The 17,600-nt window shown below is 36.9% G+C and overlaps 1 protein-coding gene across 14 annotated transcripts in view; it reads left to right on the forward strand.

The window, feature by feature from the left end:
• Positions 1-17,600, forward strand: part of THOC2 (THO complex subunit 2) — a 103,079-nt gene that overhangs the window by 37,290 nt on the left and 48,189 nt on the right. For 8 of the 14 annotated variants that reach the window (XM_022561832.2, XM_022561833.2, XM_089904117.1 and 5 more), the window contains exons 9-13: positions 1,301-1,351; positions 8,091-8,183; positions 11,189-11,344; positions 11,952-12,124; positions 13,378-13,573. In XM_022561832.2, coding sequence (XP_022417540.1) covers positions 1,301-1,351; positions 8,091-8,183; positions 11,189-11,344; positions 11,952-12,124; positions 13,378-13,573 — 669 coding nt within the window. The remainder of the gene's footprint in view (positions 1-1,300; positions 1,352-8,090; positions 8,184-11,188; positions 11,345-11,951; positions 12,125-13,377; positions 13,574-17,600) is intronic. The other 6 variants (XM_022561838.2, XM_089904120.1, XM_022561840.2 and 3 more) reach the window with 1 other exon arrangement.

The raw sequence follows: 17,600 nt of genomic DNA on the forward strand, positions 1-17,600 counted from the left end.
TAGCTGAAATTTAACTTGGGCACGATTAATTAGAATATAGGTTAGGGCTTTGGAGACTGAGGTTTTCAGAGCATATTGCAGTGAATATGGATGACCTACTGCTTAATATCAAGTATTGTTAGTTGAATGTGAGTTTCAGAATTAAAAATTTTTACATGAAAATATTCCTCATAATGGTAACACTTTTTGAGCTGAATTAAAATATCCATGGGGGTTGACCAATGTTAGAATGATCCTTTTTTTAGTAGATAATGGGACCTTTGTCTTATATAAGAAATACCCAACCAAGAAACATTTGATTTAGAAATGACCTATTATTGGAAAGAGTAACCCTTGTATTGCTCTGTATAACACCATTCCCTTATTTCTCTTGCCTGAGCTATCTTGTTTTGAGAATCTGCAGTCTTAAGGACCACTGCGGGCAGGGGAAGAAATGTCAGGGATTTTAAGATAATTTGTGGTCTTGGGAGGTAAAAGTAGGAAAAGCCATGAAAATAAAAAACTGCTTAGGGCATGTAACCTGCGGAATTGGCTCCTAGGCGTGCATGCTCACCCTGTGTATTGGTCCCTTGCCTAACTCCACTCCCCCCTCCCCATCACTACCTGAAAATGTTTACTCCCACTGACCATAACCCATGTTTTCACCAGTTGGAAATTATTTGGATTAACAGGCTTCTTTTGATTTTTTCCCTTAATGCTTAGGACTTCTAGGCAAAGGTAATTATTTCTGCTATGAAGTCAGTGAGAGTGATTTTAATTCTGGTTTCAACCTGGGGTCAGCTATACTGGATGTTTTGACTTGGAAGGGTGGTACAGATGTAAACAGTTTTAGGGCACGTGACCAATTTGGAAAATTGGGCAGGTATGTCTGTTTGATTCTCCTAACAGGGATTGCTACAATAGAGGGTTTAGGGACAGCATGAAGGTCAGCACAAAGGGCAGGAAGAAAGGAGTACTAGAAAGTATGAGGGTATTGAAAGACAAACTTGGCTGGAGTTGTCTTGCCACAGGAAAGAGGAAGGAGATGATGACTCTCACCCTTGATTTCTGGATTCAAAACACAGTAATGGTAGTAATAGTACCATGGTCAGGCACCGTTATAACCCCACATTTATTCATTTAAGAAATATTGACTGAGTACCTCTTATGTGCCAGGTAGAGTGTTGTGGGTAGGAATCAGGAATTCAGTTTTGGGCATGTTAAGTTTGAGATACCTGTTAAAGATTTAGATATCCAAGTGGAGATGTTGAGTAAATAACTGGATATTTTTTTTATAAACTTATTTATTTGTTTATTTTAGTTTTGGCTGCATTGGGTCTTCGTTGCTGCGTGCTGGCTTTCTCTAGTTGCGGTGAGCGGGGGCTACTCTTCACTGTGGTGTGTGGGCTTCTCATTACGGTGGCTTCTCTTGTTGCGGAGCATGGGCTCTAGGCACACGGGCTTCAGTAGTTGTGGCTCGCGGGCTCTAGAGCACAGGCTCAGTAGTTGTGGCGCACAGGCTTAGTTGCTCCGTGGCATGTGGGATCTTCCCGGACCAGGGCTTGAACCGTGTCCCCTGCATTGCAGGCAGAATCTTAACCACTGTGCCACCAGGGAAGTTCCAATAACTGGATATTTGGATCTGGTGTTCTAGAGAAAGGACTGGGCTAGAAATAGAAATGTGGGTGCCAAAAGCACATAGATGATATTTAAAGTTGTGATACTGGATGAAATCATCAAGTTGGATATAGAGACATAAGAGAACCAAGGGCTGAGCCTTGGGGCACTCTGATGTTAAAGGGCCTGGGAGAAGAGGAGGAACCAGCAAAGGAGGTATAGAAGGAACACATACATATAAGGAAAGAGGAAAACAAAAAGAATGTAGCATCTTGGAAGCTAAATAGAAGAAGGAATGATCAATTCCGTTAAATATCTCTGATAGGTCATTTAAGATGAGGACTAAAAAATGGTCATTGGACTTATCAGCAGGGAGGTCAGAACTAGCCATATTTGTAGAGTTTGGGTGGTGTTAAGAGAGAGAATGGGGAGAGTGGTATTGGAGACGATGAGAACAGACAACTCTGTAAAAGAGTTGCTACAAAGAGGCACAGACAAATGGGGTGATAGCTGGTAGAGGAAGTGAACTCAAGATTTTTTTTTTTGAAGATGGGAGAGAGAATACATTTATATGCTGACGGGAATGATTGAATAGAAAGGAAAACTGGTGATGTAGGAGAAAGAGGAGAGAATTATTGGATCAGTGTTCTTGAGTAGGATAGAGAGAATGCAGTTTATGGCATAAGTGATGGATGGAGTTTAAATAGGAGCATAGAGAATTCATCTGTAATAACAGGTGGAAAGGCAGCATATGTGGGTACAGTTGTTGGTAGGTGGGTAGATCTGATGGTGAGAATTTATAGAAGTCCTATTGATTGCTCCAGTTTTCGTGCTGAAATAGAAAGCAAGGTCATCAGCTGAGAGAGAGGATGAGAAAGGAGGTATTGGAGCTTAGGAGAGAAAGTAGGAAATAGTTGTGTAAGAGAGTGGGAGAGTGAATGGACAAGAGAAATAGAGTATGATTGGCCAGCAGCATTAAGGACCCACTTAAGGGTGGATATGTGAAATTAGTACTTTGAGGAGTTGTAGCTATTGGTAATATTAAAGTTCAGGATACGGAGTGAATGGCTGAGATAGGGTACAGGAGATCTTTGGAAGAGTGGGATTCAAGGAACTGAGAGACCAAGATGATGGAAGAATCACTAACGTGTATTTGAAAATCTCCAAAAATTAAGAAAGGAATAGAGTTGGAGAAAGTGAAAGTGAATCAGAAGCTAAGATCATTCATTGCTAAGTGAAGGGCAGTGACCCAGGAGTCCACAGATGACAACAATAGGACATAACTAAAAGTGGCAGAGTAGAGAACTCCAGAGCTCTGTCCCTTCATGAAAACAACTAATGAACTGGCAAAAAACTGAATCGACTTTTACAGAACTCTGGAATTTAGTAAAAACATAAAACAACTAAGGAAAGGTTTGGTGAAGAAAGAAGCTGCTGTTTGGGGTAAGAGAGTACTGTGATATTTTAAATTGCCTGCCTACTGTCCCTCACACCCAGATTGATGGTGGCTGTGAAGATAGAAGCCTGCACTCCTAGTACAGATTGCTAATGCCAGAGGATATAAAGAATTATTTTCAAAGAATTCAGCCTGTCTGGCTGCTACCTGAAGGACTGGTGCAAGGGCCTGTCTTTTTTTTTGCCTGATTGGGAGCATCCCTAGGGCTGGGGTGGCTTTTTATTTTTATTTATTTATATATTTTTTGCGGTACGCGGGTCTCTCACTGTTGTGGCCTCTCCCGTTGCGGAGCACAGGCTCCGGACGCGCAGGCTCAGCGGCTATGGCTCACGGGCCCAGCTGCTCCGTGGCATGTGGGATCTTCCCGGACCGGGGCACGAACCCCTGTCCCCTGCATCGGCAGGCGGACTCTCAACCACTGCGCCACCAGCGAAGCCCTGGGGTGGTTTTTGCCAAAAACATTTGAAGACACAACTATTGGCTTTAGCAGTCTGGAGTAAGAGACAACAGTCAGACAAGCAATAGAGAGACTGAAAGCCTGGGAAGGAAGAAGTTAGATAAGGAGATACACAGGGGAATAAGGGCTTTAGAAAAGTTCCTGTATGTACCACGGAATCAGAAGAAAAAAAGGCCAAGCACATGCCCAGAACTGGATGCATGCTCAGAAAAGGGCTGAGAAGACCCTAAGCTTTTTCCTCTGGCTGGCCTTCAGGCTCTACACAAGCAGGAAGTGAAGACTAAGGCAGAATTGTAAATGGCCCAGCTAAGTGTTGAGGAGTGCCCTAACATAGAGCCAATGTGCAAAGACTGGAAGAGTATTTTTTTCTTTTTTCTCTTCAGGCCTTTAAAAAATGCAAAACACTAGCTGACCACTAAGCTAAAAAGAAACAGGTTTCAGTGGCCACACACAATAATAGCATAGGCTTTACAAAATGAGTTTAGAGAAGTCACTAAACAAACAACAATAAACCACAGTAAGCAGCATCAACAAATCCCATAGAGGGGGCAGAATCTGATTTTCAGAGTTGCCACACAGTATTCAGTATTCAAAATGTTCAGTTTTCTGCAAGAAATGATGAGTTATGCAAAGAAACAAAGTAAGGGTCATTCATAAGAAAAAGGAAATTAATAGAAACTATCCCTGAGGAAGCCCAGGCAATGGACATCCTAGATAAATAATTTAAATCAACAGTCCTAAATATGCTTATTATCTATAGGAAACCATGGGAAAAGAACTAAAGAAAACCAGGAAAGCACTGTCTCACCAGACAGAGAATATCAATAAAAAATACAGAAATTATTTTTTAAAAAAAGGAACCAAACAAATTCTGGAGCCAAAAAGTGTGATAACTGAAATGAAAATTCACTAGATGGGTACAACAGCAGATTTGAGAAGGCTGAAGAAACAATTAGACAACTTGATAAGTTAATTGAGGTTGAAAGGAGCAGAAACAGAAAAGAATGAAGAAAAATGAACAGAGACCTATAGGACACCATCAAGTGTACCAATATGTGGGGAGTTCCCTGGCGGTTCAGTGGTTAGGACTTGGGGCTTTCACTGCCGTGGTCCTGGGTTCAATCCCTGATTGGGGAACTAAGATCCTGCAAGCTGTGCGGGCGGCCAGAAACCCCCCCCCCAAAATGTGTACCAATATGTACATTATGGAGTCCGAGAGGCAGAGGAGAGAGAGAAAAGGACAGAAAGTGTATTTGAGAAAGTAATGGTCGGAACCTTCCCAAATTTGATGAAAAATATGAATCTACACATCTAAGAGACTCTAGGAACACCAAGAGGGATAAACTCACCAGAGACCACACTGAGACACATTATAGTCAAATTGTTGAAAGACAAAGAGAATCTTGAAAGCAGCAAAACAGATGTGACCCATTGCATACAAGAGATCCTCAATGAGATTGACAGCTGATTTCTCTTCAGAAGGCAGTGGGATGGCATATATAAAATGCTAAAAGAATGAAACCAAAAATTCTATATCCAACAAAACTATCCCTCAAAAATGAGAGATTATGATATTCCACGGTAAACAAAAGCTGGGGGAGTTCGTTGCTGGTAGACCTACCCTACAAGAAATGCTAAAGGGAGTCCTTTGGGCTGAAATGAAAGGACACTAAGCAGTAACTTGAAGTCATATGAAGAAATAAAGAACACCGGTAAAGGAAACTTTATAGGTAAACTTTATATAGGTAAATATAAAAGCCAGTCTTACTGTATTTTTTGGTTTGTAACTCCTCCTTTTTACTTATATGATTTAAAAGACAAAGGAATAAAACAACAATTATAAATCTGATTGGCACACAATGTATAACACTATAAAAGGGGGAGGGATAGAGATTTATAGGTGCAGAGTTTTTGTATAATATTGAAGCTAAGTTTGGACTTCCCTGGTGGTCCCGTAGTTAAGATGCTGTGCTTCCAGTGCCGGGGAAGCGAGTTCGATCCTTGGTCAGGGAACTCAGATCCCACATGCCATGCTATATGGCCAAAAAAAAAATGAAGCTAAATTGATATTAATTCAAAATAGGTTATTATAAGTTTAAAATGTTAATTGTAAGACTCAAGATAACCAACCACTAAGAAAATACTTTAAAAAATAAATAGAAGAGGAAATGAGAAGGGAATCAAAATGGCACACTACAAAAAAGACAGTAATGGAGGAAATGAGAAACAAAAAATAATATAAGACATATAGTAAACAAATAACAAAATGGTGGAAGTCCTTCTTTGTCACTAATTATTTAAATGTAAATGGGTTAAGCTTTATAATTAAAAAGCAGAGTTTGGCAGAATGTATAAAAAAGCATGATCCAGACCCACCAAGGTCACGTGACTTTTCTGTACTGTTAAAATTCATTGTAATAAAATGAGAGGGAAAAAAAAGCATGATTCAACTATATGTTATCTATAAGAAACTTACTTTAAGATCCAAAGATATAAATATGTTGAAAGCAAAAGTATGGGAATAGATACCCCGTGCAAATAGTATCCAGGAGAGAGCTGGGGTGGCTATATAGACTTTAAGACAAAATTTTTTATAATAGATAACAAAAGGCATTATGTATTGATAAAAGGGTCAACCTATGAAGAACGTAACACACAACAGTTAATAAATGTATATGCACCAAACAGAGCCTTAAAATATATGAAGCAAAGATTAGCAGAATTGAAAGGAGAAATAGACAGTTCTACAATAACTGTTGGATATTTCCATACCTCACTCTCATTAATGGATAGAACAACTAGACAAAAGATCAATAAGGAAATAGAGGACTTGAACAACACTGTAAACCAGTTAGACTTAGACATATATAGAACACTCCACCCAACAACAGTAGATTACACATTCTTCCTGAGTACACATGGAACATCCTCCAGGATAGACCTTATATTAGACCACAAAACAAGTCTCAGTACATTTGTAACATTGAAATCATACAAAATATCTTCTCTGACCACAGCAGAATGAAACTAGATCACAGATGAAACTAGATCACAGCAATAGTGAGGGATAGTGAGTGATAGGAAATTCAGAGCTGGGTGAGCTTTAGGGAGCATGGAGGGAGAATAGTATGAAAACAACTATAAAAAGCAAAGATGATTCATACCCCATCTCCAGGCCTAGTAGTGTGAGGGGTCTGGGGAAAATAGCCACCACTTGACTGGGTTACAGTGGGAGTGGTGTTCCTAGTGAGTCTAGTCTTTGTTCAAGTGTCAAGGTGAAGGGGGGGGGAGAGGTTTAGAGGATATATTTAGAGAAGAGGTTCAGGATATATGGGGCTTTGCTGAGGATGGATCATGAATTCCAGAGGATTCCATGGAAGTTTTTTAAGAATGCTATGGATAGGTAGGATAGGACAGAACAGGGATTGTGCAGAGCAATATGAAGATCAGTTTACGGGAGTTGACATTTGTCCTGAGAGTCAGGGGCTTCTTGTGACTCATTTAAACAGAGATAATGGGAAAAATGAGAATATTCCTGGTGGATTCAAGTCAGGTAGTGAGCTTTTGTGGGTTTGTTCCAAAAGTGTGACCACCATTTGTTTTTAACGGGAAAATGTTTTGATACTAAATAACCGTTTAAAAAACATTTAGAATCAAACTATTGCTAAGTTGAAGACTTATCTGTCTTAAAAATTACAGTGAAACAATGCCTTTTTTATATGATATCTATTAGTTTCGTTAGCTTCATATATTATGTACATAACACCTATCACAATTGTGGGGGGCGCTTACTTACAAAGATCTCATTTTCAGTGTTGAGTAGAAGCAGAACATAGTGTATTGTCACTGTTTGCTTTTTATTTGCATTTTGCCATTTAATAATTGCTAGTTGTCCTCACATCATTCTTCTATTCATCTGACCCCAAGCAGTTTAAAAATTAGGAAAAAGTTTTCTTGATAGCATTCAAAGATCCTTCTGTTTCTCCATAGGGTCCATAGGGCTGACCTGGAATTGACCATTCCTTGTTTAAAATGTTGAATTATTCATGTGTATTAAGTATAGACACCTGTTTTGAAGGGGAAATCAGCTGGCAAGCAGATATACTTAGCATAAACCCCAAGAAATAAAAGAATAGGAAGAAAAGTATAAAGCAGACACAGATGGTTCTGTACTTCCAGATTTGTCAGTCTTGTCTATCTGCATCTCCACTGAGAAGTACTTGAAAAACCAAGTTAAGAAAACACACATATAAACAGAAACCCAAAATAGATATTATGCAGTATAAAATCTCATTCTGTTCAAGTTTCAGATTTTATTCAAATATCAGCATGTATTGTAAAATGTGTCCATTTTTGAAACTGCTTTCCTTGTGTTCATCCGATGTGCCAGTGTGAAAAGGGATATTCACATAAATATCTTTGTCCTGAATTTGGATGTTATTTATGATCAGGAAGAGCAATGAAGCTTATTGTTGATGTAGAGTTATTTGATGTAATTGTTCTTAATTATTGGTAGATAAATGGATATGATTTTAGTTGTACTTTAGGCACTAAATAGAAACTTTTCTTTTGTTTTTCAAGGAACCAAATGGAGAGACTCCTTCATCTTTGTACAGAGTTGCAGCAGTACTTCTACAATTTAATCTTATTGATTTAGATGATCTTTATGTACATGTAAGTCCGTCCAGTGGACTGCTAAGAATATTTGGTTGTTCATCCCAGGGGTGGGGAAGAGGAGTAGGCAGCCATATATAGCACTCCAAGATTGGTTCTAGGCTCTCAAGTCTTAATTTTTGAAGCCCTATTGCATTACTGCTTTGTGTTTACCTTATAAAGCAAATGAATTTAGTTCATTGGAACCATGGAAATGAAATACCTTTTGTCACCGTTACAGAATTCAAGGTTGGCTATGAAGTTAAAGTTCTTAATTGTCGTAAGGCATACCTCATGGAGAGCGAGGCCAAGTTCTAATCAATGTGGTTTTAGACTTCAGTATTATACACAAATTAGGGGAAATATGAGATTACCTAAATAGTTCTTCCTTCTCACCCACATGTTAATTTTAGGCATTCAGTATGAATGGGGAACTTTTCGTATACTTTTAAAAAAATGGCTTCTTTTGTGTTTTTACTGGATAATAAATGACTGGTATTGTGCTTTTATTGCTGGATCTAGGATTTAGAGGAGTGTGTATGTGATTATGATTTATGATCTCTAGTTTAGCAACAGCTTAGCCTGTCAGTTTGAAAACTCTAGGTTTGTAACATAGAAATTCCTGTTTTATTAAGTTGTGCATTAGGATATCTATGAACTGTCCAAAGCTGACATCATCTTCACCGCCTTTGAAATCACTTCCTTGCCTGTCATTGCATATTGTGGTTACAGAGTTGAATGAAACTTGATCACTACCTTGGAAGCAGTCATAGTCTAGCGAGGGAGAAAACATTTTGCATTATACAATAAGTACTTTATTGGAAGTATTCACAAAGTGCTGTGAGGGCCCAGAATAGATAGTGACCATCTCTGTCTTGGGGGGATTCTGGAAGGCTTTTCCAAACTACTGATGTTGAACTGGGAACTTGATAGATGAGTAGGTGTTGGCCAGGCTTAAAAGGTGGGAAGCTTTGTAGGTAGAATTAACCTAATATAAAGGCAGGAGGTTTGAAAAGGCTTCACTATCACCTTAGGGGAACAGCAGGAAGCTCAGAGTGGTTGGAGCCTAGGGTGGTATGTAGGAGAAATGAGGAGGGAGAAAGAATTAGGTTGGGGACCAAACTGTGAAGGGTTGTTAAGTGCCATGGTAAGGAGTTTGGGTTTTTTTTCTTGTTGATAGTAGAGAACCATTCAAGATTTAGAGTAGAGAAGGGATGTACAAACTGAAAACATGGAAACTTGGTCAGAAAAAGGAGAATCTGAAGACGTAGGTATGAGTTTATAGGCAAGTGTAGACTGGCAGGACAAATGGAAAGTACAAAAATGATGATACACTTATTACTGATATTTTTCAGTTTAACTTTAAATATAAGCAGACTAAGTGTTCCTGTTAAGGTGACAGAGATTTTCACATGGGATTAAAAACCAGTTTATTGTTTACATGAGACGTCTAAAACCTAAGGACAAAGAAAGGTTGAAAGTAAAATGGTGGGAAAAATATACTAGGGAAATTATTATTGTCAGATAAAATAGAGATAGTCACTTTATAATAATAAAGTTCTGTTTATGGGAAGATATAATCGTTGTAACTTTATATACACCTAATAACATTCTCAAAATACAGAAGACTAGAAATTGAGAGAACTATAATTAAAAACTTAGATTTAACCCATTGTAATGGGAGATTTTAGAGGCAATTGCAGTAGACTAGGTAAAAGATGAGGACTTGTGGTAGATATGTGATAGATATATAAATAAAGCAATAAAAATGGGTTTGATTGCCAGTGGAGAGAATAAAGAATGAGAAAAAGTCTCATTTACCTCCTTGTACCAGTCCATAATGCATTTTCTCCCACTCCCCTTTTTTGATTAATGGGATAAAGTCTATAGTATGTGGCTTAATATTTCACTGTGTCTCCTTTTATTATTTACTGATTGTTTACTTTGCATTAGACTTAGCTACTGAAATAGATTATGCATTTCTAGGGGCAGGAATGCTTCTTTTATAGCTCACCATAGTGCCTAGCAAAAGCTACTAAGTAATGGTTTGTTGGTTATGTGTCTAGGTTATTTTATGAAATGTCCACATTAGCCATCTTCCACTCATACAAGATGGCTGAACTTGAGATACTTGATCCTTTGTTCATAATGGAGGGTCAACTATCCACATATTACCTTTTCTTTTGTAATAAACTAGAAACTAGTTTGTGACTTAAGTCAAATAGGTATCTAGAAAATGAAAAGTGAGATGTCAGGCTGTTCATAATTTTTCGACTTGAGATTTTTCATTTATTTTTTTACTTATTTTTTTTATAGACATGGAAAGTTTATTTCTAGATCCCATGGAAATTTAATGGAGTTTGTAGAGTTTTTTTTTATATAACTAGAAGAAAATGTGTGTATTTTCTAAGCATGACAACAGAAGCAAGCAATAATAAAGGAAACCCGTATAAATTATCAGGGCTGCTCTGAGAGCTATACCCATAAGTATAATCTTTTTCTTTTTTGCAGGTTCTTATTATCTGTTTTATACATATTAGTGTATATATGTCAATCCCAAGAGATTTTTCATTTAGAGGAATCAACTTTGCCCCTTTATGTCAATCAGTAGTTTACCGCTCCCAAATTGGATCCGTATGTAGTACTTTATTTAATTTGGAGTTTGGCCTTTAAAGGGGAAATCTGTGATATTTTTAATGGAACAGGTACACATTTTCTTGGGTAAACTAATAAATTCAATGGTAAGCATCACTGTTGTAGTATTATATTAATTTAGGACCTCTGGCAGACAGAAGAGATGAAACTTTGAATTGCTACCTGAGTTTAAAAGGTGTACAAAATTCAGGTACTTAATCCTGTCAGGTTATATGAAAATAATGGAGAGAGACCTATTTAGAAGGGAAATTATGGTCATAAATAGGCCAGGCTTCTTATTTAGTTTTATCAATAGAGAGTAGATAGTGTTTGCATTTTGTATGTGCAAATAGTATTAGCTGTTTTATGAAATTTTAATGAACCATTTTTAGCTTCTTCCAGCTGATAATTGCATTATGGACGAACACAAACGAGAAATTGTAGAAGCTAAGCAGATTGTTAGAAAACTTACAATGGTTGTACTGTCTTCCGATAAAATTGACGAGCGAGAGAAAGAAAAGGAAAAAGAAGAGGAGAAAGTGGAGAAGGTATATAGTTTATTCTGATAAAATTAACATTGTCTTCTGGATTTAGAATTATGAAATTTAACTTGTGATGGTTAATCAACTTATGGAAGGATAATTTCTTAGTTTTGATTGTGGTGAAACCTGGTTTTTGGAATACAAATTTGCAAAGGTGGTTTTGTTTTTAATCTGATTGGCACCTTCCCAAAAGAGGCTGCAATGTTTTCTGTTATATAAATTTCAGAGTGTATTCTAAATAAGATAACACACGTATTGACTATATTTGTGTTCTGTGTATTAATGTCTCTCCAGTCCTAAAGGGATTCTCAAAGGTGAATGAATTCTAGTTCCCTGTGGCACAATAAAACATTAAGTAGGACCTAATTTAATTCCAAGTCTATAAACTGTCATACTTTGACTTCTAAATGAAAAAGCAGATCCTGTTGTTTTTTTCCAATCACTAAAAAACTTGATTGTACTTTCAGGAAAATACTGTTGCAGTTCCCATGAATGGCAGCTGTTGTTGACATACATTGTTGTATTGTTTGGCTTAATTTTTTAAATGAAATATATATAAAGATTTATTGGTGTCTGTATTCTGAGTATCTTTGCTGTAATTATTCTTTTTTAGCCACCTGACAACCAAAAACTTGGTTTGTTGGAAGCCTTGTTAAAGATCGGTGATTGGCAGCATGCACAGAACATTATGGATCAGATGCCTCCATACTATGCAGCTTCACATAAACTAATAGCCCTTGCTATTTGCAAGCTTATTCATATAACTATTGAGCCTCTCTACCGAAGGTATGTTTACTGTATGCTTTACTAATTGAGGTAGAAATAGTTTTGGACTACAAAAAAAAATCTGCATATTTATCTTGTCTCCTCAAACCAGGCATATATTTTAGTATGTTTTATCAGAAGATAAGAACTATTCACAGAGCATATCAGTTTGGCAGGTATTAATCAGTGACTTGTGTCCTATCATCTAGACCAGGTGTTGCAGAATTTGTGCTGCAGTGTTGTCTAAAAACTGTATGTTAGATTTCTAGGTTGGGTTTGCTCCGTTGAGAGTGAAAACTCCATTCTTCTGTTTTTGACTTTTCCTCCTCTCTTGGGGGGCAGAGAATTCCTAAGGTTTTTACTTAGTGTAATTTTCCTCTATCCTGGGTTGAGTGGCTCTGAGTGAGGACTTTGCCTCTCTGCTTGCCTTATCTCTCCTGGCATATAGGCTGCTGTCCTGGAAATTGGTAGTGCAGCCTCTCTCATCATCCCATAGTTACTGTGTCGACCAGTCCGCTAGCCCTCAGCCTACTTGCAGGATACTTAGGAGCAGTACTGGCAGCAGCTCTGGCTTCAGCCCCACAGATCAGAGCCTGCCTCAAAAGCCCCAGCCTTGTGACTCGTGCATAGCTGCTGGCTGCTGCCTTCAGTGCCACCTGGGCTGTGGACCATGAAGGCTTCTTCTCAGAGAGTGACCCCTGTGACTCCACAGCGGGACACCTGCTCAGCAGGTGAGAACTCTGGGCATGCTGTCCTTTTTAGTGTGACACACCCTCTTTCATTATGCTGCTCACCTTCCCTACCACCACCTACCTCATATTCAGTCTAGGTAGTGGAAGCCAGATTGAGAAATGTTTATTAACTTGAATCAGTGTTGTTATATCCATATTTTTCTGTTTCATCTTTGTGTCTCTGAGGTCCATCCCTTGTTCCCCATTCCCATATCCAGATTCCTGATATTGGCCAAATTTAACTAAAAACAAATTCATATGATGTATGTTAAATGTTACTTGGAATCTGCATTTCTCTGATTTCCTTTTCTTATGCAGTTAGTTTGAAACAGTCTCTTAAGCTCTGGGTTTTTTTTTCAAATGAGTATTGTTTTTGTCTTTTTCTACCAGTTAAATTATTTGGTATAATGAAGTTAGGCACAGTTGAAATAGAGAAAGCAAATATAAGCAAGAAAAGTTTTACTTACTGATTAATATGATTGTGTTAACTTAAAATGGGGTATTGTATAGTTATATATATATAAATTTTCCTTCTTTTTGTAGAGTTGGCGTTCCTAAAGGTGCTAAAGGCTCACCTGTTAATGCTTTGCAAAATAAGAGAGCACCAAAACAAGCAGAGAGCTTTGAAGATCTGAGGAGAGACGTCTTCAATATGTTCTGTTACCTTGGTCCTCACCTTTCTCACGATCCCATTTTATTCGCAAAAGTGGTGCGGATAGGCAAGTCATTTATGAAGGAGGTTAGTAAGATTTTTTTTCTTCCAAGCAGAAAACTAAATTATGGAATGAAACTGTTCTGAGTATATTCTCTAGAAATAAAAAGAAAGTAAACTTAAGAAAAGGTTATGTTGAGTAAGGTTTGGGGAAAGTCAGTTGTGTCCCAACTATTTATATATAAAAACTTAAATCCAGCCACATTATTAGTCAAGTCCTCCAGATAGGAAAATATGCTTTGGACGTGTGATTGCTTTTTGAATCCCCTTATAAATAGTGGTTAATTCAACATTCTTTCCTCTTGCTTTTCTTCTGCTCAGTTGTTTTCTTGGCTGCAGTTTTGAATCATTGCCATTATTTGTGCGAAGTCCCTTCAACCTCAGACTGTTCAGGATCCATTCGTTTATTTTTTTTAGTAAACTTTTTATTGAAATAAAACATAATGCAGAAGGCACACAAACCATAATTGTACAGCTCAGTGACATTTTCCAAACTAAACACCCATGTATCCACCATTTAGATCAAGAAATAGAACAGTACTAGCACCCCAGAGTTTTCCTTAAATGCCCTTCTAATCACTACCCCAAGGGTAACTTTATGTTATTGTTTTTTTTTATTGATGTATAGTTGATTTACAATATTGTGTTAGTTTCAGATGTAGAGCAAAGTGATTTGGCTCTACATATATATATATATTATATATATATATGTATATATATTCTTTTTTTGGATTCTTTTCCATTATAGTTTATTACAAGATATTGAATATAGTTCCCTGTGCTATACAGTAAATCCTTATTGTTTGTCTATTTTATATATGGTAGTGTGCATCTGTTAATCCCATACTCCCAATTTATCCCTCCTCCCCCTTCCCCTTTGGTAACTATAAGTTTGTTTTCTATGCCTGTGAGTCTGTTTCTGTTTTGTAAATAAGTTCATTTGTATCATCTTTTTAGATTCCACATATAAGTGATATCATATAGTTGTCTTTCTCTGTCTGACTTACTTCGCTTAGTATGGTAATCTCTGGGTCCATCCATGTTGCTGCAAATGGCATTATTTCATTCTTTTTTATGGCTGAGTGATATATTGTGTGTGTGTGTGTATATATATATATATCTATATATACATATATAGATATATATACACACACACATATATATATCTATATAGATATATATATAGATATATACACATACACACACCACATCTTTTTTATCCATTCATCTGCTAATGGACACAGGTAGCTTCCATGTTTGGCTTATTATTTTTTAAAATTAGCTTTGAGTTATAATTTACATACAATAAACCTCATTTATTTTAAGTGTACAATTTGATGAGTTTTGACAGATGTATACAGTTGTGTGTCCACCACCGCAATCATGATATAGGATATTTTCATCATTCCATCAAGTTGCCTCTTGCCCCTTTGCCATCAATTCCCTCCCTTCATTGCTGGTTCCTGGCAACCACTGGTAGGCTTTCTGTCACTGTGGTTTTGCTTTTTCTAGAACTTCACATAAATGGGATAGTATAGAATGTACTCTTTTTTTGTCTGATTTCTTCCACTTAATGCTTTTGAGAGTCATTTCAGTTGTTGCACATGTCAGTAGTTCTTTATTGCTGTGTAATATTTCATTATATAGATATAACAGAGTTTATCCATTCACCAGTTGATGGGCATTTGGGTTGTTTCTAGTTGGGGGCCATTATAAATAAAGCTGCTATGGATATTCTTGTACAAGTCTTTTTTTGGGGGGTGCATATGTTTTTGTTTCCCCAGGAATGGGATTGCTGGGCCATATGGGTAAGTGTATGTTTAACTTTTTGTCAAACTTTTCCAACATGTGTCTACCATTTTGCATTCCTGGGAGCAATGTATATGACTTCCATTTGCTCTACATCCTCATCAACACTTGGTGGTGTCAGTCTTTTAAATTTTAGTCACTCTAATGGGTGTGTAGTTCTATCTTTTGTGCTTTTAATTTACATTTCCCTGATGATCAGTGACGTTGAGCATCTTTTCATGCCCTTATTTGCCATTTGTAATCATCTTTGTTGAAATGTCTATTCAAATCTCTTGCTCATTTTAAATTCAGTTGTCTTTTATTCTCAGTCTGATTTGCCTTGTCATTTTGTTTACTGTCTTTTGAAAAGCAAAAATTTAAAATTTTGATCGATTCCAATTTAACAGCACTTCTCTTTTATAGTTTGCTCTTTGTGTTCTAAGAGATCTTTGCCTAACCAAGGTCTTAAAGCTGAAAAGAATACACAATTTCTTTTCAATTGTAAAGCAACGTAAGCAAAAGAATCTAGAAATCCTTACAAGCACAAATGCAGTTTTCTCCAGTGTTTGGCGATTGCACCTAATTTTAATTTTCGACTACAGTAACTATATAGAAAATTTAACAACTGTTGTGTATTAATCACTTGAGACCTGAGATGTTTGATTTGGCTTTAAATACTTAGCTGGTAGATAAATTTTTTTAATGTTAACAAATTTATATTGTGTAAAGGTATGCTGAAGAAATCTGCTAAGTAGTTCATTACTATACATAATATTTATTATATAGCATATATCCATATAAAAAAGAAGTATAACAGTGTTTCATTATCTTGATCCTTATCGTCTGAAAGGGATGTCATGTTAACTAGTACTTGTTTTTCCCATTGCATCGTATTGGGAAGCATGTGAAGTCAAATTTGTCCCATTACTGGTGATGTTAACATCGATCACTTGGTTAAGGTGATGGCTGCCAGGTTTCTCCAGTGTAGTTATTCTTTTTCTCTTTGTTGTTAATATGTATCCTGTGGGGAGATACTTTGAGACAATGTAAACAGCCTCTTTCTCATCTTACTTTTACCCACTAATGGTATTCTGGTTTTTTTATGCTATTCTTTTTCATTGAAAATGTTAATGTTCAGATCTCTTGTTCTGAAATTCTTTCTTTGGCTACAAGTATCATAAACTTGTAAGCAAGAGACCGAACATCAAACTTGTAGAAGTCCCGTATACAGACATATGTATAAACATATACAGATACAATATTGTTATCAGGATACACAGGTGCTAAAGCTGTTTCTCTTCCACTCTGCCATCTCCATTGCAGCCCTCATTTATCTCTGTTCTATCAGAATTGTGTCTGGTGCCTGCCCCTAACTCTAGTCTCTATTTTTGCAGAGGTAGAAGGGCAGAAGGGAAGCAGAAAAAGTTTATTTTGATCCCAGTGTGGGAAGAAATCTGTCTTCTCTCATTGCTAAGGTTGTGGTAGGAAAAGTGAATCTTTCCAATGATCTGACTTAGAATTTTGGTTCATTGTTTTTACCCTAAAAACATTTCACTGTAACAAAGCATTATGTGTTTATAGGTTTAAAAGGCTAATGTTGCCTAGCTAGGAATTTAACACGAGTTTTTAAGATTGCTTCTAAAGGGGGAGTATGACCTTAGTTCCAAATAATGTATTTACAATGAACAAATCTTTAACAAATCTCTCATTCATAAGCTTGAGGTTGCTAGTATATATAAATTATGCATATTAAAAAAATAGCTTATGTTAGATATCACTTAACAGAATAGTCTTTTCAGCCTATAGTTATTTGAAATCATTTATGTCTCTGATTGTGTGTGTGTATGTGTATGTGGTTATGTATTTCTGAAATTTGAGGTATGTAGTATAGGACTATCTAGTACAGTGAACCTCAAACTTTACATGCATCAGGATCACCTGGGGGTCTTCTTAAAATACAGATTGTTGGGCTCCACCCTCAGTTTCTGATTCAGTAGGTCTGGGTGGGACCCGATAATTTGCATTTCTAACATGTTTCCAGGTGCTACTGATCCAAAGAGCAAACTTTGAGAACTGTTGTTCTAGTATATTAACCAATTTTGGTCCTTATTTCAGGCTTAAAAGAGGGAGGTGGCTCTATAGAATATTTCTATATGAATGCACACGTTTTGGTATCTTTAAAATTTTCTTTAATTATAAAGCACAGCTTTAACATGCTCACCTGACATACTTAAATGTTTTTGATAGCACCTACACACATAAAGAT

The sequence above is a fragment of the Delphinapterus leucas genome, chromosome X (assembly GCF_059928025.1).
Source record: "Delphinapterus leucas isolate spDelLeu-1000000601 "Yukka" chromosome X, BTC_Dleu_Yukka2, whole genome shotgun sequence".
NCBI classification, from domain to species: domain Eukaryota; kingdom Metazoa; phylum Chordata; class Mammalia; order Artiodactyla; family Monodontidae; genus Delphinapterus; species Delphinapterus leucas.